This window comes from Pongo abelii, chromosome 6 (genome assembly GCF_028885655.2).
Source record: "Pongo abelii isolate AG06213 chromosome 6, NHGRI_mPonAbe1-v2.0_pri, whole genome shotgun sequence".
NCBI lineage: Eukaryota > Metazoa > Chordata > Mammalia > Primates > Hominidae > Pongo > Pongo abelii.
The window spans coordinates 137,801,719-137,827,706 of NC_071991.2; the positions used below are offsets into that span (position 1 = coordinate 137,801,719).

At 47.9% G+C, this 25,988-nt stretch overlaps 1 protein-coding gene across 1 annotated transcript; it reads left to right on the top strand.

Annotated features, from left to right (window-relative positions):
- Positions 1-501: 501 nt before the first annotated feature.
- Positions 502-23,061, top strand: RAB19 (RAB19, member RAS oncogene family). Its single transcript, XM_002818534.4, has 4 exons — positions 502-675; positions 4,080-4,303; positions 6,981-7,164; positions 20,959-23,061. The coding sequence occupies exons 2-4, from the start codon at positions 4,103-4,105 to the stop codon at positions 21,225-21,227; spliced, it is 654 nt and encodes a 217-aa protein (XP_002818580.3). The 5' UTR covers positions 502-675; positions 4,080-4,102; the 3' UTR covers positions 21,228-23,061.
- Positions 23,062-25,988: the final 2,927 nt, after the last annotated feature.

Genomic DNA, 25,988 nt, shown 5'->3' on the forward strand with positions numbered 1-25,988 from the left:
ATATCCTCCTTTAGTTGGTGTTATCTCAACTAACAACCCTCAGGCCAGCTGTAGTCCCAGATATTCAGGAGGCTGAGGCAGGAGGATTGCTTGAGCCCGGGAGGTTGAGGCTGTAGTGAGCCATGATGGTGCCACTGCACTTCAGCCTGGGTGACAGAGTGAGACCTTGTCTCCAAAAAAAAAAAAATTTTTTTTACATCACCCAGTACAATATGCACATGTACAACTGACCCAAACATTTTGCAAAACAGTCACTGTTACTACATGAGATACATTCTGAAATTGTTTCCTAACAAGGGACACCAGGACAAATTGAGAGCAAAGGACGCAAGAGCCCACAAGAGAAGGTAAAGTAGAAGAAAGGAGCAGTGGCAGCGTCTTATGGGCCGGCGCTGGTTTAATTCACTGGCTGTTCCTTCCCATGAGGGCTTCCCGCTAGGCCGGCGGGAACAGGTGCTTTGTACCCTGAGGCAGCTCTGCACTCAGGGCAGGTGGGAGGGATTGCACTTTCCTTTCACTTTCTCAGGACGCCAAACCCGACACCTGGGGCCAGAACTACGCTTCCCACCAAGCAGCGAGGCAGGAGGAAGAAGGGGGCACTGCGGGCTGAAAAGCAAAACCAGAAGAAAGAGAAAACATTACCTGCTGACCAGCAGAGGTGAGAGAGCGAGACAGGTAAGCGACAGGTGAATCAAGAAGGCGAAGGCTGCGGGATGCCGGCGGGAGGACATCATCGGGGTGGACGCTGCCTGTGCCTCCCAGCAAGGCTTGTAGGCTAAATGAAAGGGGGTTTTCGTGGAAACTCTGAGGACTCCCAAGGGTGCGGGGAGACATGGAAGTAAAGTCTCAGCTCAAGTTACAGTGATAAGACCAAGACACCGGAAGTGGAATGGCTGTCTTTAGTTGAAAAGTCAGACAGGAAAAAAGTGGTTTGATTGTGTCTGTTGTCTGCTGGATCACCTACCCATATGTGATTTCAGAGAGGGCCAAGAGAGGTATGGGATCCTTCTTCATCGCCTTAAAGCCTTGGGTTTTTGCATGCAGATTGGACATTTGAGTGCATTTTACCTTGTGTGATGAGACAGTGTGTCCTTGTCTATGACTTTAGAGAAAACCAGAGTAAAACGGAGAGGTGAAGAAGGATGTCACAAGGCAGGAGCAATTTGCAGCACATCAAATGTAATCATTAAGTGGGATCAGGTTTCAGTTACTTTTAGAGCAATTGGATGAGGAGTCCGAACACACTCTCTTGAAGAACAGTTAAAGAGGATGAGGATATTCTCCTTGGGGGGATATTCTTGCTGCTTCAAATATCTGATGGGCTGTCATGTGGAACAGGAATGTGATGTGTCTTGGCAGAGTAAGGATAGCACTGAGCTAGACAGATGGAAACCTCACGGAGGGAGGTGTCAATCCCACAGAAGTGAGAGCTGCCCAGTGCAAAATGGAAATTTTTCAGGAGGTAGTCAGTTCCTTGTGATCAGAGATATTTAAGCATAGGTGTACATTTAAGCCAGGGATGCTGATGGTGGGAGTAAAGTTTCAGGTAGGTGACTTGGTCGATTGGTGTTTTCCAAACCTGGCTCATCATCAGAATCACCTGGGGAAGAGACAGAGCAAGAGGGGAGGAGAGGGAAGAGAGACAGAGGTTTTTGGTTTTGTATTTTGTTTGTTTGTTTGTTTGTTTTTTGAAACGGAGTTTCGCTCTTGTTGCCCAGGCTGGACTGCAATGGTGCGATCTCGGCTCACTGCAACCCCTGCCCTCTGGGTTCAACCCATTCTCCTGCCTTAGCCTCCCAAGTAGCTGGGATTACAGGTGCATGCCACCACGCCCGGCTAATGTTTTGTATTTTTAGTAGAGATGGGGTTTCACCATGTTGGCCAGGCTGATCTTGAACTCCTGACCTCAAGTGATCCACCTGCCTCAGCCTCCCAAATTGCTTGGATTACAGGTGTGAGCCACTGCACCTGGCCTATTTCTTATTATTTTAATAGAGATGGGCACAGGGACAAGGCGGGGGGGTGGGCGGAAGGCGGGGATCTCATTATATTGCTCAGACTACTTTCAACCTCCTGGCGTCAAGTGATCCTTCTGCCTCGGCCTGCCAAAGTGCTAGGATTACAGGCATGAGCGACTGTGGCCTGGCGCACTAAACATATTTTAAAGTTAAAAACACAAAACACAAAACCTGGCCCAGTGCAGTTTTGAGATCATACCACTGCACTCCAGCCTGGGTGACAAAGCGAGAGTCTATCTCAAAAAAAAAAAAAAATTAAGAAATAATTTTTGAAAGAACAAGGTAAAATATGTTTAGCAAGTCTGGGATGAGCTCCAAAAATATATTTTTTCAGTGATATTCCCAGATAATTCTGATAATCAGTTAGTTTGTGAAACACTGTCATTAGAAACTTTTATTCTCCAGCCGGGCACGGTGGCTCATGCCTGTAATCTTTGGGAGGCCTGTAACACTTTGGGAGACCCAGGCAGGCAGATCACCTGAGGTCAGGAGTTCCTAACCAGCCTGGCCAACATGGCGAAACTCTGTATCGACTAAAAATACAAAAATTAGCCAGGCGTGGTGGTAGGCGCCTGTAATCCCAGCTACCTGGGAGGCTGAGGCAAGAGAATCACTTGAACCCGGGAGGTGGATGTTGCAGTGAGCCGAGACCACACCGTCGCACTCCAGCCTGGGCAAGAAGAGTGAAACTCTGTCTCAAAAAAAAAAAAAGAAGGAAATATATATTTTTCAATGATACTCCCAGATAATTCTGATAATCAGTTAGTTTGTGAAACACCGTCATTAGAAACCTTAATTTTCTGGCGGCACATGATGGTTCAGGTCTGTAATCCCAGCAGTTTGGGAGACTGAGGCAGGTAAATCACTTGAGGTCAGGCATTCGAGACCAGCCTGACCAAATGGGTGAAACCCCGTCTCTACTAAAAATACAAAAATTACCTGAGTGTGGTAGTGCAGGTCTATAATCCCAGCTACTCGGGAGGCTGAGGCGGGAGAATCGTTTGAACTGGAAGGCAGAGGTTGCAGTGAACTGAGATCATGCCATTGCACTCCAGCCTGGGCGACACAGCGAGACTCTGTCTCGAAAAAAAGAAAAAAAAAACCTTTGGTAAAATATGCCATAACCAGCCTTTGGTAAAATATGCCATAACATTATAGCTGTGGTTTTAATTTTGAATATTCTCAAAATCCTAATTTCGTGGTCGAAAAAATTAGGCTCCAAACAGAACAAAAAGGTCATGTCACTCTTCCCCAAGCTGACTTACCAATCACCTCTTATCAGTCCTCGTTGCTGACTACCTAGATGGTCAGTAGTTTTTTGTTTTTTGGGGTTTTTTTTTGAGGTGGAGTTTCGCTCTTGTTGCCCAGGCTGGAGTGCAATGGCGTGATCTCGGCTCACTGCAATTTCTGCCTCCCGGATTCAAGTGATTCTCCTGCCTCAGCCTCCCAAATAGCTGAGATTATAGGCATACGCCACCACACCCAGCTAATTTTGTATTTTTAGTAGAGACGGGGTTTCTCTATGTTGGTCAGGCTGGTCTCAAACTCCCAACCTCGGGTGATCCACCCACCTTGGCCTCCCGAAGCACTGGGATTACAGGCATGAGCCATCGTGCCCAGCCTGGATGGTCAGTCTTACAGCAGTTGGGAATCTTTCTCCCCAGGTGAAATTGACACTAGTGGGACCTCCAATGGCAGGTGAGTCACTGCTGTGGGCATTTCCTCTGCCATCCTCCTGCTCTCCGGGCACTCTGATGGAGCATGTGGCACCTCGTCTCCAGGCCTAGGATATATCACTGCTTTTATCTGATGGTGTTGACCATCCACTGGACCCACCAGAGAATGGCAGTAGTACCTCTTTATTCCAAGAGCACCCCTAAAGTAAGATCAACACATGTAGGGCAGATGTCAGCTTATGGGGACAACTCCTCTGTGCCTGACTAGCATCATTAGCATTGTCCTCTCACAAGAATGTAGCGCTGTGAAGGTAATGACCTCCCTTCATCTTGTCTTATACTGGATCCCCAGTTCCTGGTGCTGAATTCCATCCTTTCTTCCTAGCTCTATTCTAGGTGGCAAGAACCATGCACTTCTCCAGCTCAGCCAGGACAGCGGATGAGAACTTTGACTATTTGTTCAAGATTATCCTCATTGGGGATTCCAATGTGGGGAAGACGTGTGTGGTGCAGCATTTCAAGTCTGGAGTCTACACTGAGACACAGCAGAACACGATTGGAGTGGACTTTACCGTGCGCTCCCTTGATATTGACGGCAAAAAAGTGAAGGTCAGAGGGCACCGGGACGGGACTGGTTCCACCTTTTCTTTTTTTTTTTTTTTTTTTCCTTGAGACGGAGTCTCGTTCCGTTGCCCAGGCTGGAGTGCAGTGGCGTGATCTCGGCTCACTGCAAGCTTCACCTCCCGAGTTCATGTCATTCTCCTGCCTCAGCCTCCCGCTTCAGCCTCCCACCTCAGCCTCCCAAGTAACAGGGACTACAGGCGCCCGCCACCACGCCTGGCTAATTTTTTTTTTTTTTTTTTTTTTTTTGTATTTTTAGTGGAGACGGGGTTTCATCGTGTTAGCCAGGATGGTTTCTATCTCCTGACCTCATGATCCACCCGCCTCAGCCTCCCAGAGTGCTGGGATTACAGGTGTGAGCCACCGCGCCTGGCCAGTTCCACCTTTTTTAGCCAGAATTCCCAACAACAAAGCACATGTCTGAGCAATAAAAGATTTCAGTACAAAACATGAAATAATACAAATAGTGGAAGAAAACATGGGAGTATTTATTTTCTCATCATGGAATGGGAAAATCAGGCTTTAAATGAGACACGAACCTAGACGCCAGTAAGGAAAATACTGCTGAATCTAACTATGAAGGTCAAATTTATACATTTCTCTATGTAAAGGTCAAATTTGCTTTTTTTGGGGGGTAGGGGGTGTAGACAGGACTTTTTGTTTTTGTTTTTTTGAGGCAGAGTCTCACTCCATCACCCAGACTGGAGTGCAGGAGCACAGTTTCAGCTCACTGCAATCTCCGCCTCCTGGACTCAAGCAATTCTCATGCCTCAGCATTCCAAGTAGCTGGATTTACAGGTGCACACCACCACACTGGGCTAAGTTTTGTATTTTTAGTAGAGATGAGGTTTCACTATGTTGGCCAGACTGGTCTCGAACTCCTGACCTCAAGTGATCCACCCGCCTCTACCTCCCAAAGTGCTGGGATTACAGTTGTGAATCACCACACCCAGCCTGAGACAGGGTCTTGCTCTGTCACTCAGGCTGAAGTGCAGTGGCACAATCACAGCTCACTCCAGCCTCCATCTCCCCGACTCAAGTGATCCTCTCACCTCAGCCTCCTGAATAGCTGGAACCACAGGTGCACCCCACCATGCCCAACTCATTTTTTAAATTTGTTGTAGGGACAGGATTTTCCTGTGTTGCTCAGGCCAGTCTCAAACTCATGGGCTCAAACAATCCTCCCACTTCACCCTCCCAAAGTGCTGGGATTACAGGCGTGAGCCACCAAACCTGGCCTTAAAAGGTCAAATTTTCTAGTGGCCAGGCAAGGTGGCTCACACCTGTAATCCCAGCACTTCGGGAGGCCAAGGCGGGTGGATGACTTGAGGTCCAGAGTTCAAGACCAGCCTGGCCAACATGGTGAAACCCTGTCTCTACTAAAAGTACAAAAATTAGCCAGGCATGGTGGCAGCTGCCTATAGTCCTAGCTACTTGGGAGGCTGAGGTACAAGAATCTCTCAAACCTGGGAGGCAGAGGTTACAGTGAGCTGAGATCATACCACTGCATTCCAGCCTAGGCGACAGTGTGAGACTCTGTCTCAAAAAAAAAAAAGGTCAAATTTCCTATGTACTCAAAAATGCCATAAACTGCCAGGCATGGTGGTTCATGTCTGTAATCCCAGCACTTTTGGAGGCCGAGGCAGCCGGATCACCCAAGGTCAGGAGTTCAAGACCAGCCTGGCCAACGGGGGGAAACCCCATCTCTACTAAAAATACAAAAAAATTAACCGGGCGTGGTGGCGCATGCCTGTAATCCCAGCTGCTCGGGAGGCTTGAGGCATGAAAATTACTTGAACCCGGGAGGCAGAGGTTGCAGTGAGCCAAGATCACACCATTGCACTCCAGCCTGGGAGTCAGAGCAAGACTCTGTCTCAAAAAGATAAAATAGGCCGGGCGCAGTGGCTCACGCCTGTAATCTCAGCACTTTGGGAGGCCGAGGCCAGCAGATCACGAGGTCAGGAGATCGAGACCATCCTGGCTAACACAGTGAAACCCCGTCTCTACTAAAAATACAAAAAAATTAGCCGGGCGTGGTGGCGGGCGCCTGTAGTCCCAGCTACTCGGGAGGCTGAGGCAGGAGAGTGGTGTGAACCCGGGAGGCAGAGCTTGCAGTGAGCAGAGATCGCGCCACTGCACTCCAGCCTGGATGACAGAGTGAGACTCCGTCTCAAAAAAAAAAAAAAAAAAAAACAGGTCCACCTCTCTGACAGCAGCATCCCTTAAATCAGGGCTGTCCAAGCTTCTGGTTTCCCTGGGCCGTGTTGGAAGAAGAATTCTCTTGGGCCAAACATAAATTACACTAACACTAATGATAACTGATGAGCTAAAAAAAAAAAAAAAAATGCAAGAAACTCATAATATTTTAAGAAAGTTTAAAAATTTGTGTTGGGCTGCATTCAAAGTTGTCCTGGGTCAAATGTGTCCCGTGGGTTGCGGGTTGGACAAGTTTGTCTTAGATGGTCGTTCCCCAACCAAGGAGGATATCCAAGTCATCCAGGGAGCAACTGGAAGAATAGATTCCTGGATCCCACCCCAGATCTACTGGGTCTGAATATCTAGAAGTGAGAACCAGAAAACTGTGTTTTTAAGGTGATGTAGGTGAAGGAGTCCCCATTACCTGTGGGAACCCCTGATTTGGACTCTCCTTTCTGTCCTTCTCCAGATGCAGGTGTGGGACACAGCTGGCCAGGAGCGCTTCCGCACCATCACCCAAAGCTACTACCGCAGTGCCCACGCGGCCATCATCGCCTATGACCTCACCCGGCGGTCCACGTTCGAGTCCATCCCTCACTGGATTCATGAGATAGAGAAATATGGAGCTGCAAATGTGGTCATTATGCTGATTGGTATGGCATTTTTGAAGTTTTTAACTTTTGTTTACTCTCCTCTGAGGATGCTCAGCTTTCTGCGTGTTTCTAATGACAGTGGAAAATGAAATCTTAAAAGTGTAAGTGATGCAGCCGGGCGTGGTGGCTCACACCTGTAATCCCAGCACTTTGGGAGGCCGAGGCGGGCGGATCACGAGGTCAGGAGATCAAGACCATCCTGGCTAACATGGTGAAACCCCATCTCTACTAAAAATACAAAAAAAATAGCCAGGCGTGATGGCGGGCGCCTGTAGTCCCAGCTACTTGGGAGGCTGAGGCAGGAGAATTGCTTGAACCCAGGAGGCAGAGGTTGCAGTGATTCGAGATCGAGCCATTGCACTCCAGCCTGGGTGACAGAGCAACACTCCGTCGGAAAACAAACAAACAAAAAAAACAAAAAAAGTGTTAAGTGATGGATAGGGCCTCAGAAAGTGCCTTTAAGCTGGATGCCACCATGCCCAGCCCATTTTTTTTTTTAATTTTTTGTAAAGACAGGGTTTTGCCGTGTTGCCCAGGCTGGTCTGGAACTCCTGGACTCAAGTGATCCTCCTGCCTGGCCCTCCCAAAGTGCTGGGATTACAGGCATGAGCCAATGTGCCTGGCCCTTTATTTTTATTTTTGACAGTCTCTACTGCAGAGTGAACAGGTGAGTTTTGTTTTTTAATTTTTTATGGGTATCTAGTAGGTATATATATTTATTGGGTACAAATGGGTTCTTGAAAAAAGAAGAGGCAATTTCTAAGTGTTTACCAATAATTTACATTAAAATACATAAACTAGATGGGGCGTGGTGGTTCATGCCTGTAATCCCAGCACTTTGGAGGGCGAGGCAGGTAAATTGCTTGAGCCCAGGAGTTCAAGACCAGCCTAAGCAACATGGCAAAACCTCGTCTCTACAAAAAATAAAAAAAATTAGCTGAGTGTGGTGGTGCACACCTGCAGTCCCAGCTACTCAGGAGGCTGAGGTGGGAGGATTGCTTGAGCCCAGCAGGCAGAGGTTATAGTAAGCTGAGATTGTACCATTGCACTCCATATGGGTATCCAGTTTTCCCAGCACCACTTATTGAAGAGACTGTCCTTTCCCCAACATATGTTCTTAGCACCTTTGTCGAAAATGACTTTACTGTAGATGTATGGATTTATTTCTGGATTCTGGATTCTGTTCCATTGGTCTATGTGTCTGTTTTTATCAGTACCACACTGTTTTGGTTACTCTAGTTCTGTAGTATAATTTGAAGTCAGGCAATGTGATTCCTCTAGGTTGGTTCTTTTTGCTCAGAGTAGCTTTGACTATTCTGAGTCTTTCATGGTTCCATATAAATTTTAGGATAATCTTTTCTATTTCTGTGATGAATGTCTTTGGGCCAGGCACGGTGGTTCATGCCTGTAATCCCAGCACTTTGGGAAGCTGAGGCGGGATGATAGCTTGAGACCATCCTGGTCAACATAGTGAGACCTCATCTCTACAAAAACTAAAACAAAACAAAATAGTGAGATGTGGTGGCACAGGCCTATAGTCCCAGCTACGTTGGAGGTTAGGGTGGGGGGAATCAGTTGAGCCCAGGAATTTGAGGCTGCAGTGAGCTGTGATCATACCACTGCACTCCAGCCTGGGTGAGAAAGCAAAACTTGGTCTCTTAAAAAAAAAATAAATAAATAATAAAAGGAAACTCTTATGTCCTAGTAGAGCAAAGATGGGAGAGCTGTGCCATGGCATACAAACAGCCAGGGTGGACAGGCAGGTGCAGCCCATACCCTCCAGGGACAAAAGGAAACCCAGCAATGGTGGCTCCCACAGAAGGGCGGAATGCACGCATCTCACTTGGGAATGAAGCAGTTCTAAGCTATGTGCAGTTTCCCCAGGAATGTGGACCAGATCCACCTTTGTATTAAGGTCATGCATCTCCAGGACACAGTGGAGGCAGTTCTTCCTCAGGGCTGAGTGGGAAGCTGCCCAACCTCAGGTGCCTCCCTCTGCGCTACCTTCTCTCTTTTTCTGAGACAGAGTCTTACTCTGTTGCCTCGGCTGGAGTGCAGGGGCGCGACCTCGACTCACTGCAATCTCCGCCTCTCAGGTTCAAGCAATTCTTCTGCCTCAGCCTCCCGAGTAGCTGGGATTACAGGCTCCCGCCACCACACTTAGCTAATTTTTGCTTTAGTAGAGACAGGATTTCACCATGTTGGCTAGGCTGGTCTTGAACCCCCAACCTCAGGTGATCCGTCCACCTCAGCCTCCCAAAGTACTGGGATTACAGGCGTGAACCACCACCCCCGGCCCCTCTGCACTATCTCTGAAGGCAGCTCCCTGTCTCCAGCACACAGGCTCCCGGCTGCCTCTCCCCCAGCCAGCTCCGTCTTTAATCACTCTGTGAAACAGATGCATCAGAGAAGGGTGACAGATGCCAGGATGTTGCAGGATTTCCAGGAATCTCAGAATGTTTGCTTGGTATTTATACCCTAGTCTGTCTTTCATAACAACCATCTCTGCCTCACTTCTTCCTTGGTTCTAGAAATGCCCCCAAAGATGATCTAGAGTGTCCCAGTCTCCCGGTTTATAAGGTGTCCATGCCAGAGGGCTGACACAGCAGCCTTCCTGTTTTCTGTTCGTGGCCTCCCTGCCTGAATCCAGAAAAATTCGTGTCATCCCTCACGGAAGTGTCCCTGCACACATTGCCTCATACAGGTGCTTCTTTCTGTCTCAGAAGTTTATCCCCAGCTCCTCGAAGCCACTTTATCAGCACAGGAATGACCCCGGTGTCAGGGGTTGATTGCATGTTGATTTGTACAGCTGTTCTTCCTCTAGCTGGCCACAGGGGGCCAGGATCCTCCTAATGTCCCCATGTAAAACCCTCAGAGGCCCCCATTTCCCTTAGAATGACGCACATATTCCTGAACATAGTTCACAAGGTACTTCAGGTCCCAGTCCTGCTTTTCTTCTGGGGATGGTTGGCTTCCCATCTTTCTCCTGCCCTCACTCCATCGCAGCAAGGGCTTTAGGACCTGACCTCTTTTTTTTTTTTTTTTTTTTTTTTTTTTTGAGACAGGGTCTTGCTCTGTAGCCCAGGCTGGAGTGCAGTGGTTCAATCTCAGCTCACTGCAACCTCCACCACCCGGGTTCAAGTGATTCTCCTGTCTCAGCCTCCCAAGCAGCTGGGATTACAGGCACCTGCCATCACACCTGGCTAATTTTTGTATTTTTAGTAGAGACAGGGTTTCACCATGTTGGCCAGACTCGTCTCAAACTCCTGACCTCAAATGATCCACCCACCTCGCCTCCCAAAGTGCTGGGATTGCAGGGAACCAGCCTTTTTTGTAGGTTATCCTGGATGCTCTGTCTCATAACTTTCTTCAACATCTGATATTTGTCCCTCTAAAGATCTCAGCCAAACCTCCCACTTAAAGTCCTGTTATATTACAGGTCCACAATCACTCAACAAAAACCCTCAGGGCCAAATATTTCAGAGTTCAGAATTCGTCAGATTTTAGAAAAATGTACTCTGTGTTACATAACACCCTCAGCAGGGTCTGGGCCAATGGCCCATGGCCAAATACGTTACTATTTATGCAGTCAGATGTATAAATAGTCATCCAGAGCAGGTTGAATAAAATCTTCAATGCTGGGCATGGTGGCTCATGCCTGTAATCTCAGCACTTTGGGAGGCCAAGGCGGGCGGATTATTTTGTAATAAAAACACAAAAATTAGCCAGACATGGTGGCACATGCCTGGAATCCCAGCTACTCGGGAGGCTGAGGCAGGAGACTCGCTTGAACCCAGGAGGCGGAGGTTGCAGTGAGCTGAGATCACACCACTACACTCCAACCTGGGTGACAGAGCAAGACTCTGTCTCAAAAAAAAAAAAAATTATTCAAGCCAGGTGTGGTGGCTCACGTCAGTAATCCCAGCACTTTGGGAGGCTGAGGTAGGGGATTGCTTAAGGCCAGGAGTTCAACACCAGCCTGGGCAACATAGCAAGACCCCATCTTTATTTTTATTTTTAAAACAAACAGCTGGGTGCAGTGGCTCATGTCTGTAATCCTAGCACTTTGGGAGGCCAAGGCGGGCAGATCACCTGAGGTCGGGAATTTGAGACCAGCCTGACCAACATAGAGAAACCCCATCTCTACTAGCTGGGCTTGGTGGTGGGCACCTGTAATCCCAGCTACTCAGAAGGCTGAGGTGGGAGAATCGCTTGAATCCAGGAGGTGGATGTTGCAGTGAGCCGAGATCACACCATTGCACTCCAGCCTGGGCAACAAGAACACAACTCTGTCTCAAAAATCAATCAATCAATCAATCAATCAATCAAACAAAAAACTTCAAATGGCTAGTTTAGCTCAGATTTTACTGTCAAATGAATTATCAAGAAATGCACTGGTTACAGCTGCCCAGGAGTGGAGTTTCAGAGTTTGGGGGATTTGGGGGTTGTATACTTGTACTACAAACAACTCATGCAGCTCACCTGGTCCATAGCGTATGCTATTTTATTGCTGTTTTGGATTGGTACATTCTTGTCTAGCCATTTAATGTTCTGTGTGTCTCTCTTGCCTCCCTAACGAAATGAAGAAGCCCTTCCTTGGGGCAAGGCCATCTGTCACTGTGCACTTAGCAAACTTCAGATCCTTTTCGTTCCTCCAGGCACCTGGCTCACCCCGGAGTGTGCAGCCCTGGCTGTTGGAAGGTGGAACCGTGGACATCAGCACTGTTGATCTAGTTGTGGTAGAGGAGCAGGTGGAAGGAGCAGGTCATAAAAGTTAGAATCCAGCTGGGCGCCGTGGCTCACACCTATAAATCCCAGCACTTTGGGAAGTTGAGGTGGGAAGATTGCTTGATGCCAGGAGCTTGAGATCAGCCTAGGCAACATAGTGAGACCTCCATCTCTACAAAAAATAAAAAATTAAGCCGGGCGCGGTGGCTCACACCTGTAATCCCAGCACTTTGGGAGGCTGAGGCAGGTGGATCACTTGAGGTCAGGAGTTTGAGACCAGCCTGGCCAACATGGTGAAACCCCATCTCTACTAAAAATACAAAAAAAAAAAAAAAAAAAAAAGCAGCCAGGTGTGGTGGCTAGTGCCTGTAGTCCCAGCCACTCGGGAGGCTGAGGCACAAGAATCACTTGAACCTAGGAGGCAGAGGCTGCCGTGAGCCAAGATCGCACCACTGCACTCCAGCCTGGGTGACAGATCAAGACTCTGTCTCAAAAAAAAAAAATTAGCTGGACTCAGTGGTGTACGCCTATAGTCTCAGCTACTCTGGAGACTGAGGTGGGCACATTGCTTGAGGCTAGGAGTTCAAGGCTGCAGTGAGCTATGATTGAGCCACCGTGCTCCAGCCTAGATAACAGATGGAGACCCTATTTCTTAAAAAAAAAAAAAAAAAAAAAAAAAAAGTCAAATCCACAGATGGAGTGGGATGCAGGGAGTAGATCAGATTCCTGGCTGCAGGGGTTCCTTTTCCCACCACATCCCTTCCTCCACTAGGGACTCTCATTCCTTTCTTCTAGAAGCAGAGCTCAGCCCTGAGCTTCAGGCTCACCAGCTAAAAACACACGCATGGTTCTCTTGAAGGTGCGTGCTATTCGAGCTTCCCGTGGCTGCTGTAACCAACTGCCACAAGCTGGGGGCTGAAAACAACAGATGTGTTCTCCCACTGTTCTGGAGGCCACAACTCTGAAATCAGTCCTGCGGGGCTGAAATGGAGGTGTCAGCAGGGCCATGCTCCTCTGGACGCTGTAGGGGAGACTCTGTCCCTCGCCTCCTCTGGCTTCTGGTGCCATCTTTGGCTCTGTGTGCCTCACCTTTTCCTGCCTGTGTGGGATCAAGTCTCCCTCTACCTCCCCCTTGTAAGGTTACTTGCGATTGCATTCAGGGCCTGCCTAGCTAGTCCAGAATAATCCCCCCATCTCAAGATCCTCAAATTAATCACACCTGCAAAGACCCTTTTAGCATTGACAGCTGCCTGAGGCCAGAGCCTGGTCTCCATGGGCCCCCTTTCCTAGCCTACTGTAGCACTCCAATGTGCTAATGTCTGCTGAAAATGGTCTTGGATTTAAACTTCTTTGGGGATCATTATGATCTAAGTCCAGCTTTGACGCTGGGCAGGTTGGTGACAGTGACTATGGGAAAAGATTTTCAAAATCTTTTTTATTGGGACATATTAATGTATATAAAGAAAAGTACACATTGATTTATCTCAAAGGGAACTGCTGAGCAAACACCAGCTGGGTCAAGACAGAGAATATTGGCCAGGTGCGGTGGCTCACGCCTGTAGTCCTAGCACTTTGGGAGGCTGAGGCGGGTGGATTGCCTGAGCTCAGGAGTTGGAGACCAGCCTGGGCAACACAGTGTAACCCCATCTCTGCTAAAATACAAAAAAAAAAAAAATTAGCCGGGCGGGGCGGCATGCACCTGTATGTAGTCCCAGCTACTCGGGAGGCTGAGGCGGGAGAATTGCTTGAAACTGGGAGGCAGAGGTTGCAGTAAGCCGAGATTGTGCCATTTCACTCCAGCCTGGGTGACAGAGAGAGACTCCGTCTCTTAAAAAAAAAAAAAAAAAAAAGACAGAGAATATTGACCGGGTGTGGGCTCACACCTGTAATCCCAACACTTTGGGAGGCAGAGGTGGGACCAGCCTGAGCAACATAGGGAGACCCAATCTCTACAAAAAAATTACAAATTAGCTGGGCGTGATGGCATGCGCCTGTAGTCCCAGCTACGCAGGAGGCTGAATTGGGAGGATTGCTTTAGCCCAGGAGGTAGAGTCTGCAGTAAGCTGTGATCACACCACTGCACTACAGCCTGGGTGACACAGTGAGACCATGTCTCAAAAAAAAAAAAAAAAAAAGAATATTGCCAGCCCACTCTTCACCCCCACCAGCTTTCACTTCATTACTCCACACTCCTGCCCCAAAGGCAAGTGCTTTTATGATAAACACTTCTTTGCTTTTTTCTTTTTTAATCATTTTACTACCTCAGCCCACATCCCTAAATACTGCAGTTTTGTTTTGGTGGGTTTTTTTGTTTGTTTGTTTTGTGGGTTTCTTGTTTTTGTTTTTGTTTTGAGATGGAGTCTCACTCTGTTGCCCAGGCTGGAGTGCAGTGGCGTGATCTCGGCTCACTGCAAACTCCACCTCCCAGGTTCAAGTGATTCTCCTGCCTCAGCCTCTCAAGTAGCTGGGATTACAGGCATGTGCCACCATGCCCAGCTAATTTTTGTATTTTTAGTACAGACACGTTTTACTATCTTGGCCAGGCTGGTCTTGAACTCCCCACCTCAAGTGATCCGCCCACCTCAGCCTCCCAAAGTGCTGGGATTACAGGTGTGAGCCACAATGCCTCGTCTTGTTTTGCTATTGTTTTGTACATTATATATAAACAAAATCATACCTTTTTGCCTAACTTTCTTTCCCTCAATATTGTTTATGAGTTTCATCCATTGTTGCATGTGGCTGTAATCTATTCTTTTGTATAATTCGTATACTATTCCTTTGCAAGAAATACAGAGTATTTCTCTGTTCTCTTGGCAATGGACATTTGAGTTGTTTCTAGTTTGGGGCAACTAGGAAAATTGCTGCTCTGAACATTCAGGTATATGTTTATTGATGCCGATGGGCACACATCTGTGTTGAGTAATACCCAGGAGCAAAATTGCATGGTCATGCAGCTCTAGATCATCTCAAACCACTTGCCAGAGTGGTCGTTCTAGTCTGTACTCCCATCAGCAGTGTGTGTGGGTTTCAGTTGTTCTACATCCTCACCAACATCTGGTGCTATTAGTCCTTTTACTTGCATGCACCCTGAGAAGTGTGTCATGAGATCACTAGTGTTTTTCATTTGTATTTCCCTGTTTATTAATGAAATTGAACACCTTTTCAGGTGTTTGTTAGCTATTTGGATATCCTCTGTTGTGAAATACTTTTCAAGTCCAAGGCCCATTTTTCTGTTTATCTTTTTCTTGTCAATTCCTAACAGTAGCTTATATCTTCTGAAAATGAGTCTGTGTCAGTGTGGGTCCTCCAGGAAGCAGATGTTGGGACAGGATGAGATAGACATGCAAGAGATTTATTGGGAGAAGCAGCTGTGGGGGATAAAGAAGAAGGAGCAGGGCTGGGCACGGTGGCTCATGCTTGTAATCCCAGCACTTTGGGAGGCCGAGGCAGGTGGATCACCTGAGGTCAGGAGTTTGAGACCAGCCTGGCCAACATGGCGAAACCCTGTCTCTACTAAGAATACAAAAAATAGCTGGGTGTGGTGGTGGGAGCCTGTAATCCCAGCTACTCAGGAGGCTGAGCCAGGAGAATCGCTTGAACCTGGGAGGCAGAGGTTGCAGTGAGCTGAGATCGCGCCATTGCACTCCAGCCTGGGCAACAGAGACTCCATCTCAAAAAAAAAAAAAGAAGAAGAAGAAGGAGCAGAAGGAGGCAGGGAGTCTTCTATGAGATGTAGACCTGCCCCTGGGAAGGAGAGAACGGAGGAAGGACGGCTTGGTAGGTAGGAAGAGTCTTAGACTAAGCACAATTCAAAGAAAGTTTATTTTTCAGGCAGTGGGGTGCTCAAAAGCCAAGGTTGCCTGATAGAGGAATCGAATCCCGCATCCTGCAGCATGGATGTGCGTGAGTGCCCTCATGGTACGGGGGATGGGGTGCTATCCCCACTAGGGCGCTGCACTAGGGTCCTGTTGGGCTGTCTGTGACCTGCATTCTCGGCACTAGGTTCTCTTGAAGGAGGCCCCAGCCCTTTGTCAGTTACATATGTTGCAAACATCATCTTCCACCCTGTGGAGTAACTTTTCCCTCTCTCTTCTTAAAAATACCTGAAGGAAGGAATATTTTGGTTTTTTTATTTTTTATTTTATTTTTATTTGTTTGAGACTGAGTCTTGCTCTGTCGCCCAGTTTGGAGTGCAGTGGCACGATCTTAGCTCACTGCAACCTCCGCCTCCCAGGTTCAAGCAATTCTCCTGCCTCAGCCTCCTGAGTAGCTGGGATTATAGGCGCCCACCACCACGCCCAGGTAATTTTTGTATTTTTAATAGAGACGGGGTTTCACCATGTTGGTCAGGCTGGTCTCGAACCCCTGACCTCATGATCCACCCTCCTCAGCCTCCCAAAGTGCTGGGATTACAGGCATGAGCCACCACGCCTGGCCTTTTATGTTTTATTTTTTATAGATAGGGTCCAACTCTGTCACCCAGGCTGGAGTGCAATAGTGCTGTCCTAGCTTACGGCAGCTTCGAACTCCTGGGCTGAAGCAATCCTCCTGCCTCAATCTTCCAAGTAGCTGGGATGACAGGCGCATTCCAACATGTCCAGTTAGGTTGTTTTGTTTTGTTTTTTGAGACAGAGTCTTGATCTGTGACACAGGCTGGGGTACAGTGGCCCAATCTCGTCTCACTGCAACCTCCACCTCCTGGGTTCAACGATTCTCATGCCTCAGCCTCCCAAGTAGCTGGGATTACAGGCACATGCCACTACACCCAGCTAATTTTTATATTATGAGTAAAGATGAGGTTTCACCATGTTGGCCAAGCTGGTCTCAAACTCCTGGCCTCAAGTGATCCACTAGCCTCAGCCTCCCAAAGTGCTGAGATTACAGGTGTGAGCCACCATGCCCAGCCCCAGCTAGTTTTGTATTATGTTTTGTAGAGATGGGGTCTTGCTGTATTGACCAGGCTGGTCTTGAATTCCTGGGCTCAAGTGATCCTCTTGCCTCAGCTTCCCAAACCATTGGGTTTACAGGCATGAACCACTATACCCAGCCTTTTCGTCTCTTGATGGTGTATTTTGATGAACAGACACTCTTAATTTTAATATATTTCAATCTATTGATCTTTTCTTTAATAATGATTGCTTCCTGTGTCCTATTTAGGAAATTTTTTCTTAATTGAAATCATCAAGATTATATTACCTTTTAAAGTTTAATTGATTAATTATTATCATTACTCTGCCTTTTACATTTAGATCTACCTGTAATTGATTTTTTATGTATGGTGAAAGGTATGGGTCCAAAATTTTTCTATATAAAGATCTAATTGTCTCAGTACCATTTAACAAAAAGGCAACCTTGGCCAGGCACGGTGGCTCACGCCTGTAATCCCAACACTTTGGGAGGCTGAGATGGGCTGATCACCTGAAGTCAGGAGTTCAAGACCAGCCTGGCCAACATGGTAAAACCCCGTCTCTACTAGAAAAATACAAAAATTAGCTGGGCGTGGTGGCGGGTGCCTGTAATCCCAGCTACTCGGGAGGCGGAGGCAGGAGAATCACTTGAACCTGGGAAGTGGAGGTTGCAGTGAGCCGAGATCACGCCACTGCACTCCAGCCTGGGCAACAGAGTGAGATGCTGTCTCAAAAAAAAAAAAAAAAAGGCAACCTTTTCCACTGCTCTGTGGCGCCATCTTTTTGTAGAGTACACATTTATAGATGAGTTTCTGAGCTGTTTTTCCTCTCCATTGATCTAGTTCATTCATGCTCTTGGGAGTGAAAATATCCTCACTTTTACAATGGTTTATGGCCCTCCAAAGGGCCATACACAGTACATCTGTGGTAGTAAATTTTCATAGGCCAAGATCACTCCACTGCACTCCAGCCTGGGCAACAAAGTGAGACCCTATCACCAAAAAAAAAAAATTAGCCATGGATGGTGGTGCATGTCTGTAGTCCTAGTTATTTGAGAGGCTGACTGCTTGAGCCTAGAATGTTAACGCTGCAGTGAGCTATGATCATGCCACTACACTCCAGCCCAGGTGACAGGACAAGACCCTGTCTCAAAAAAAATGAATAAATAAAGGCCAGGCACAGTGGCTCATGCCTGTAATCCCGGCACTTTGGGAGGCTGAGGCGGGTGGATCACTTGAGGTCAGGAGTTCAAGACCAGCCTGGCTAACATGGTGAAATCCTGTCTCTACTAAAAATACAAAAATTAGCCAGGCATGGTGGTGCATGCCTGTAATCCCAGTTACTAGAGAAGCTGAGGTAGGAGAATCTCTTGAACCTGGGAGGCGGAGGTTGCAGTGAGCCAAGATAGCACCACTGCACTCCAGCCTGAGCGACAGAGCAAGGCTCTGCTCAAATAAATAAATAAATAAGGTGGATGGTTAAACAAATATTGGTCCTTGGCTGGGCGTGGTGGCTCACGCCTGTAATCCCAACATTTTGGGAAGCCAAGGTGGGCAGATCATCGGAGGTCAGGAGTTCAAGGCCAGCCTGGCCAACATGGTGAAGCTCTGTCTCTACTAAAAATACAAAAATTAGCTGGGCATGGTGGTGTGTGCCTGGAGTCCCAGCTACTCAGGAGGCTGAAGCAGGAGAATCGCTTGAACCTGGGAGGCAGAGGTTGCAGTGAGCCAAGATGGTGCCACTGTACTCCAGCTTGGGTAACAGAGAGAGACTACATTTAAAAAAAAAAACACAAATGTTGGTCCATGCATACTATGGAATACTACTCAGCAATAAAATCTACTAGTGGTATGCAGAAAACAAACTACTGATTTATACAACAACTTGAATGGATCTCAGAGGAATTATGCTGAGTGAAAAAAGACAATCTCAAAAGGTTACATATATGAATCTATTTATATAATATTCTGGAACTAGAATAGACTGGTGGTTAGCAGGGGAGGAGGACCAGGGGTGGTGAGAGTTATAAAGGAATAGCATGAAAGAGAGCTTTGTGAGAACAGAACTGTTGAGTGCTTTGACTGTGGTGGTGATTAAAGGAATCTATGCATGTGATCACATTGTGTATAATTATAAACATACACACAAATAAGTGCTTGGGACATTTATTCATTTCATGACAAGAAACTTTTTTTTTTTTTTTAAGACAGAATTTTATTCTTGTTGCCCAGGCTGGAGTGCAGTGGCACAATCTTAGTTCACTGCAACCTCCGCCTCCCGGGTTCAGGTGATTCTCCTGCCTCAGCCTCCTGAGTAGCTGGGATTATAGGCACGTGCCACCACACCCAGTTAATTTTTTGTATTTTTAGTAGACGGGGTTTTGCCATGTTGGCCAGGATGGTCTCGAATTCCTGACCTCAGGTGATCCACCTGCCTCAGCTTCCCATAATGCAGGGATTGCAGGCGTGAGCCACTGTGCCTGGCTGATAATTTTTTTTTTTTTTTTTTGAGATGGCGTTTCGCTGTTGTCGCCCAGGCTGGAGTGCAATGGTGCGATCTCAGCTCACTGCAACCTCTGCCTCCTGGGTTCAGGTGATTCTCCTGCTTCAGCCTCCCCAGTAGCTGGGACTACAGGCATGCACCACCACACTCAGCTAATTTTGTATTTTTAGTAGAGATGGTTTCTCGCCATCTTGGCCAGGCTGGTCTCGAACTCCTGACCTCAGGTGATCCACCCACCTCGGCTTCCCAAAGTGCAGGGATTACAGGCATGAGCCACCAAGCCTGGACTCATGACAAGAAATCTGATTAAAGTCTGTGGATAGCACCAATGTCAATTTCCTGGTATTGATAATGTGCTAGTTATACAAGATATTATATTGGGGGAAACTGGGTGAAGGGTAAACTGGACCCCTCTCTCTCTTTCTCTCTCTCTCTCTCTCTCTCTCTATATATATATATGTGTGTGTGTGTGTGTGTGTGTGTATATATATATACACTTATCTATATATATACATATATAATGACTTCCCGTATATCTATAATTGTTTCAAAATAAAAGGTTTAAACATGTTTTATGGAAGAAGGGGGAATTATGGAAAAAAATATCTACAGAGGCTCCTGTGGGGACAGGAATGAAAACCAGGTTGAGAAACAATAGTCTAGCTTGTCTTAATTACTACAGTTTTGTAATAAATCTTGATGTCTGGTAGAACAAATCCTGTGGGAAAGTAATTTTATCTTTAGATTCCTGCCTCAGGGAAATCAAAGGCAAACTTTTATTGTGTGTAAATTGTAGCTTTCTCAGAAAGTCCTTTAGGCCAGGCTTGGTGGTTCATGCCTATAATCCCAGCACTTTGGGAGGCCAAGGTGGGCAGCTCACTGGAGGCCAGGAGTTCAAGACCAGCCTGGTCAACATGGTGAAACCCTGTCTCTACTAAAAATACAAAAATTAGCCAGGCGTGGTGGCATTGGCCTGTAATCTCAGCTACTCGGGAGTCTGAGGCACGAGACTCATTTGAACCTGGGAGGCAAAGGTAGCAGTGAGCTAAGACTGTACCACTGCACTCCAGCCTGGGTGACAAAGTGAGACTCCATCTCAAAAAAAAAAGCAAAAGAAAGTCTTCCATTATGCACCTCCAATCCAGCAAATCCTGATCACAGTCTACTCAGCTAAATGAGCTCCATCTCAGACAGCATCTAACACTCTGCTGTTTGAGGAGGAGAAAAAGAGAGTAAAAAGAGGAGCAAGGGCCAGGTGCGGTGGCTCATGCCTGTAATCCCAGGTCAGGAGTACGAGACCAGCCTGGCCAATATGGCAAAACCCCTTCTCTACTGAAAATACAAAACTAGCCGGGCGTGGTGGCAGGTGCCTGTAATTCCAGCTACTTGGGAGGCTGAGGCAGGATAATCGCTTGAACCTGGGAGACGGAGGTTGCGATGAGCCAAGATTGCACCATTGCACTCCAGCCTGGGCGACAAGAGTGAAACTCCATCTCAAAAAAAAAAAAAAAAGAAACAAAAAAATGTGCCCTCAATTACCATTTGTGATGAATGCATGCGTGCCTATTGAAGAACTAAAATGTTATTTGTAAAGTTCATTTTGAAAGAAACCAGATTAAGTTACTCAGTGGAATATCGGCTTATCTTTTCCTTCCAGGAAATAAATGTGACCTCTGGGAAAAGCGGCACGTCCTGTTCGAGGATGCCTGCACACTGGCTGAGAAGTACGGCCTCCTGGCCGTTTTGGAGACATCTGCCAAGGAGTCAAAGAACATAGACGAAGTCTTCGTGCTCATGGCCAAGGAGCTGATCGCCCGCAACAGCCTGCACCTATATGGGGAGAGTGCCTCGAACGGCCTCCCACTGGACTCCAGCCCCGTTCTTATGGCCCAGGGTCCAAGTGAAAAGACCCATTGCACTTGCTAAGATGTTTGCAAAGCCAGTCGCACCCACCAAAGAGGCCGCCTCTGAAACCAAAGGTAGCCAGGATACCGTAGTGTTGCCCCAGTGGCACTTTAGACCCCAGCGTGGACTTGCCGCTCACCCCTAATCCTCCTAGTCTGGATGGGCCACACCTCTCCCTTGACTCACACCACAGGCCGTAGCTGCTGACTCTCAGGAAAACCAGCACCATTGTTTTCACTGACTCTTGACTCCTGGAGAAGGCAGGACTTCAGGCTAGGAGAGGGAGGATGAAGTGGACTCTTCTCCCCTTTCACTTTTCTGTCTCCCCAGCGCTTCTGCTGCTTTCTACTGAATTTTGTTTCTTGCTTGAAGAAGAGGGTAGTGAAAGAAAGGAGGGAGGCAAAACAGCAAGAGAGAGAAGAGGCTGTTTGGAACATTCTGGAACAGTTTGAAACAGCTCAGGCAGGGAGAATGGAACAAAAGCCTGCAATGAGAAACCAGAATGCTGCTATCATTTTGTTCCTGACATTCACACCTCAGGTCTTCACTTTGGGGAGCGAAGCCTTTTAGCAGAAATACCAGAAGTACCGTCTTGCCAAATGGTCAGGAACTATCTGATGGAGATGGAACTGGAATTCACTCTATTCTAGCAGCGCTGACTTGGCCACCCTCCTGGGATAGGGGAAGACACCTGCAATTTTTTTTCTTTCTTTCTTTTTTTTTTTTTTGAGACAGGGTCATACTCTGTCACCCAAGCTGGAGTACAGTGGTGGGATCTTGGCTCACTGCAACCTCCACCTCCTGGGTTCAAGAGGTTCTCCCAAGTGGCTGGGACTACAGACACACGCCACCACACCTGGCTAATTTTTGTATTTTTTGTAGAGACAAGGTTTCACCATGTTGCTCAGGCTGATCTTCAACTCCTGAGCTCAAGTGATCTGCCCACCTTGGCTTCTCAAAGTGCTGGGATTACAGGCAGGAGCCACCATGCCTGATCTTCTTCTTCTTTTTTTTTTTTTTTTTTTTTTGAGACTGAGTCTCACTCTGTCACCCAGGCTGGAATGGAATCCAGTGGCACGATCTCGGCTCACTGCAACCTCAACCTCCACCTCCTGGGCTCAAGCAATTCTCCAGCCTCAGGTCCCAAGTAGCCGGGACTACTGGCGCCCACTACCACGCCCAGCTAATTTTTTTTGTATTTTTAGTACAGACTGGGTTTCACTATGTTGGTCAGGCTGGTCTTGAACTCCTGACCTCATGATCCACCCGTCTCGGCCTCCTAAAGTGCTGGGATTACAGGCATGAGCCACCATGCCCGGCCCTTTTTTTTTTTTTTTTTTTTTTTTGAGACAGAGTTTCACTCTTGTTGCCCAGGCTGGAGTGCAATGGTGTGACCTCAGCTCACTGCAACTTCTGCCTTCCAGATTCAAGCAATTCTTCTGCCTCAACCTCCCTAGTAGCTGGGATTACAGGATCCCGCCACCACGCCTAGCTAATTTTTGTGTTTTTAATAGAGGCGAGGTTTCACCATGTTAGCCAGGCTGGTCTCGAACTCCTGACCTCATGATCCGCCCGTCTCATGGTCTCCCAAAGTGCTGGGATTACAGGTGTGAACCACCGCACCTGGCCTTTTTTTTTATTATTATTATTGTAGAAACGAAGTCTTGCTACGTTGCCCAGGCTGGTCTCCAATTCCTGAGCTCACAGGATTCTCCCGCCTCAGCCTCCCAAAGTGCTGGGATTACAGGCATGAGCCACCATGCCTGGCCCAATTTCTTTCTAGAACCCCAAATCATCTGCCAGATCAGAAGTCATTTTTGAATTAAAATTAAATTGGTTCATAGATGAATATCAAGCCAGTGTTGTACTGCCCCTTCTGTAAGATATGGCCAGAGAGCAGCTGGTGCCTTCTGGGATGGAGTAACCCTGGCTTTCAGAACTAAACACGTAAGAGGAGGCTGGAAGTCACCAGGCACCCCTCGTTTCCAGGACTGTGTTAGGGGACATCAGGGCAGGCAGCAGGAAAAGGCCACGGAGCCCCTCCAGGGTCCCAGGGAACTGTGGACACTCACCGGGGGCTTCCAGAGGACAAATACCACTTATGACTGCAGCTGACATTTACTGAGCTGCTTCTCATGGCCAGAAGTTGTGTGAGGTCTGGGGAAAGCGAATGGTCCCCTTGGTTTGTGATGCCAGTGGAGAGGAAAAGAGATACCAGCCACATTGTGCTGTTCCTCTTTTTTTGAGACAGAGTCTCGCTCTGTCACCCAGGCTGGAGTGCAATGGCGTGATCTTGGCTCACTGCAACCTCCACCTCCCAGGTTCAAGTGATTCTCCTGCCCAGCCTCCTGAGTAGCTGGGATTACAGGGGTATACCACCACACCTGTATAATTTTTGTATTTTTAGTAGAGACAGGGTTTCACCATGTTGGTCAGGCTGGTCTTGAACTCCTGACCTCAGGTGATCCACCTGCCTCAGCCTCCCAAAGTGCTGGAATTACAGGCTTGAGCCACTGCACCCGGCCTGCTGCTCCTCTTAACACCCCTGGACTTCCTGGCATCCTCTCATCCAGCAGTGGCTGTCAGTCCACCCTTTCCCTGCTCCACTATTTTTTTTTTTTTTTTTTTTTTTGAGACAGCGTCTCGCTCTGTTGCCCAAGTTGGAGTGCAGTGGTGCGATCTCGGCTCACTGCAACCTCCGCCTCTCAGGTTCAAGTGATTCTGCCTCAGCCTCCTGAGTAGTTGGGACTACAGGCGCATGCCACCACACCCAGCTAACTTTTTGTATTTTTAATGGAGACGGGGTTTCACCGTGTTAGCCAGGATGGTCTCAATCTCCTAACTTCGTGATCCTCCCCTCTTGGCCTCCCAAAGTGCTGGAATTACAGGCGTGAGCCACCGCACCCAGCCCTTTTTTTTTTTTTTTTGAGATGGAGTTTCATTCTTGTTGCCCAGGCTGGAGTGCAATAGTGCAATCTTGGCTCACCACAACCTCCGCCTCCTGGGTTCAAGCGATTCTCTTGCCTCAGTCTCCCGAGTAGCTGGGATTACAGGCGTGTGCCACCACTCCTGGCCAATTTTGTATTTTTAGTAGAGACAGGGTTTCTCCATGTTGGTCAGGCTGGTCCCGAACTCCCGACCTCAGGTGATCCGCCCACCTCAGCCTCCCAAAGTGCTGGGATTACAGGCGTGAGCCACTGTGCCCAGCCCCCTGCTCCACTCTTAGCATCTGGGTATCAGGGCCTCAATCACAGCCTATCTGCCTTTCAGTGAGAGGAAGGCAGGCTTTAGGGCTCTTCCCCTGGACTGGTCTTCTCCTTGGCCTTAAGTTATTCTCCTGCTCCTTTATACATTTCTTGGTCTGCAAGGAGTCCTTAGGTAGGAGCCAGAATTTAAATTCTGACCTTTGGAATATATCCATAAACTAAGCCAACCACAGAGAAGAAGAGCAAAGCTAGGAGACCTACGAAGCACGAGCCTCCTCCCAGTTCTCCACCATCAGGAAGCACTCTTAATTTTTCTCAGTTAAGGTGCCTTTTAGAAATTTCTTGTCTTGCGACAGAGTTTTCATTCCTTGTTGATTAGTCTATTCTTGAGGAATGGATCCATCAATCTGTTCAGTGTGTGTCCCAGAGCCGACTCAGGGCGGGCACCGATCAAGATAAACAGCCTGCTGAGCCTCCTGTGGGGGCTAGCCCTCTCCTGTTCTGAGGAGCAGCCACGCAGCCTCCCCCGAAAGCAAACCTCACCCTCTTTCCCCTCCTCTTTCACCCCCAGGAGGAGATCTCAGATCAGAGACCAATGGCATCCTGGAGTACTAGTCTTCCCTGACACATCTGTATTTTGGTGGGAATCAAAGACACAAACCTAGAGATAAAGCTGTAAGGTTGGAACTGTAGCCAGGACTTCAGCTCGCAGGATCACAGGAAAAGAAAGGCATCTAGAGAGAAGGCGGCCTTCTGGGAACCCCTGAGATCACCGCTGGTTCAGCCATCGTCCTAGTGTGGGACATCCCCACTGGGAGATTGTTTTTCTACGCACAGGTATCCTCCACGCCAGGCCTCCCAAACAGGTGTTGAGGGGATGGAGATGGCTGCTTGGTGCCAGGTGGAGGGAGGGCTCTAGGGCTGGCTTTGGGAGGAGAGAGCTCCACACAAAGACACCAGCTGCCTGAGCAGCTCCCCTAAACAAGCCGCATCCCAGAGGAGTCATGTGAGTCCCTCATTTTTGCTGGAGTGTCTGCCCTTCCTCACAGAACCCTCCTCTCCCCACTTTGTTCACAAAGGGTAAGCTCTGAGACCAGCTGCCAAACCCTGGCTTCCACGGTCCAGTTAAGAATTTGCATTAGGCCGGGTTACCTGAGGTCAAGAGTTTGAGACCAGCCTGGCCAACATGGTGAAACCCCATCTCTACTAAAAATACAAAAATTAGCCAGGTGTGGTAGCGTATGCCTGTAATCCCAGCTACTCAGGAGGCTGAGGCAAGAGAATCACTTGAACCCGGGAGGCAGAGGTTGCAGTGAGCCGAGATGGTGCCACTGCACTCCAGCCTGGGTGACGGAGTGAGACTCCGTCTCAAATAAATAATAAGAATTTACATTAAAGTTCTGAGAGGTACGGCAGCCATATCCACAGGTCCTTCCTCAGTCAATCAACTGTCTCTACCAGGACACCTTCTACCAGAAAGTGTCCAACTTCTGCCAACTTCCTAGGTCTGTCACCAATATAGCGGCCTCCTGTGTTTGGGTGCAGGTACTTGGCAGCATGTGTGCATGTGTCCAGC

What these genes read in the sequence shown, in the direction of transcription:
- RAB19 (XM_002818534.4), top strand. Translation starts at nt 4,103, where the DNA reads ATGCACTTCTCCAGCTCAGCCAGGACAGCGGATGAGAACTTTGACTAT. An exon ending in TTGACGGCAAAAAAGTGAAG is followed by an intron (nt 4,304 to 6,980) that starts GTCAGAGGGCAC and finishes GTCCTTCTCCAG; the next exon opens with ATGCAGGTGTGGGACACAGC. An exon ending in TGTGGTCATTATGCTGATTG is followed by an intron (nt 7,165 to 20,958) that starts GTATGGCATTTT and finishes TTTTCCTTCCAG; the next exon opens with GAAATAAATGTGACCTCTGG.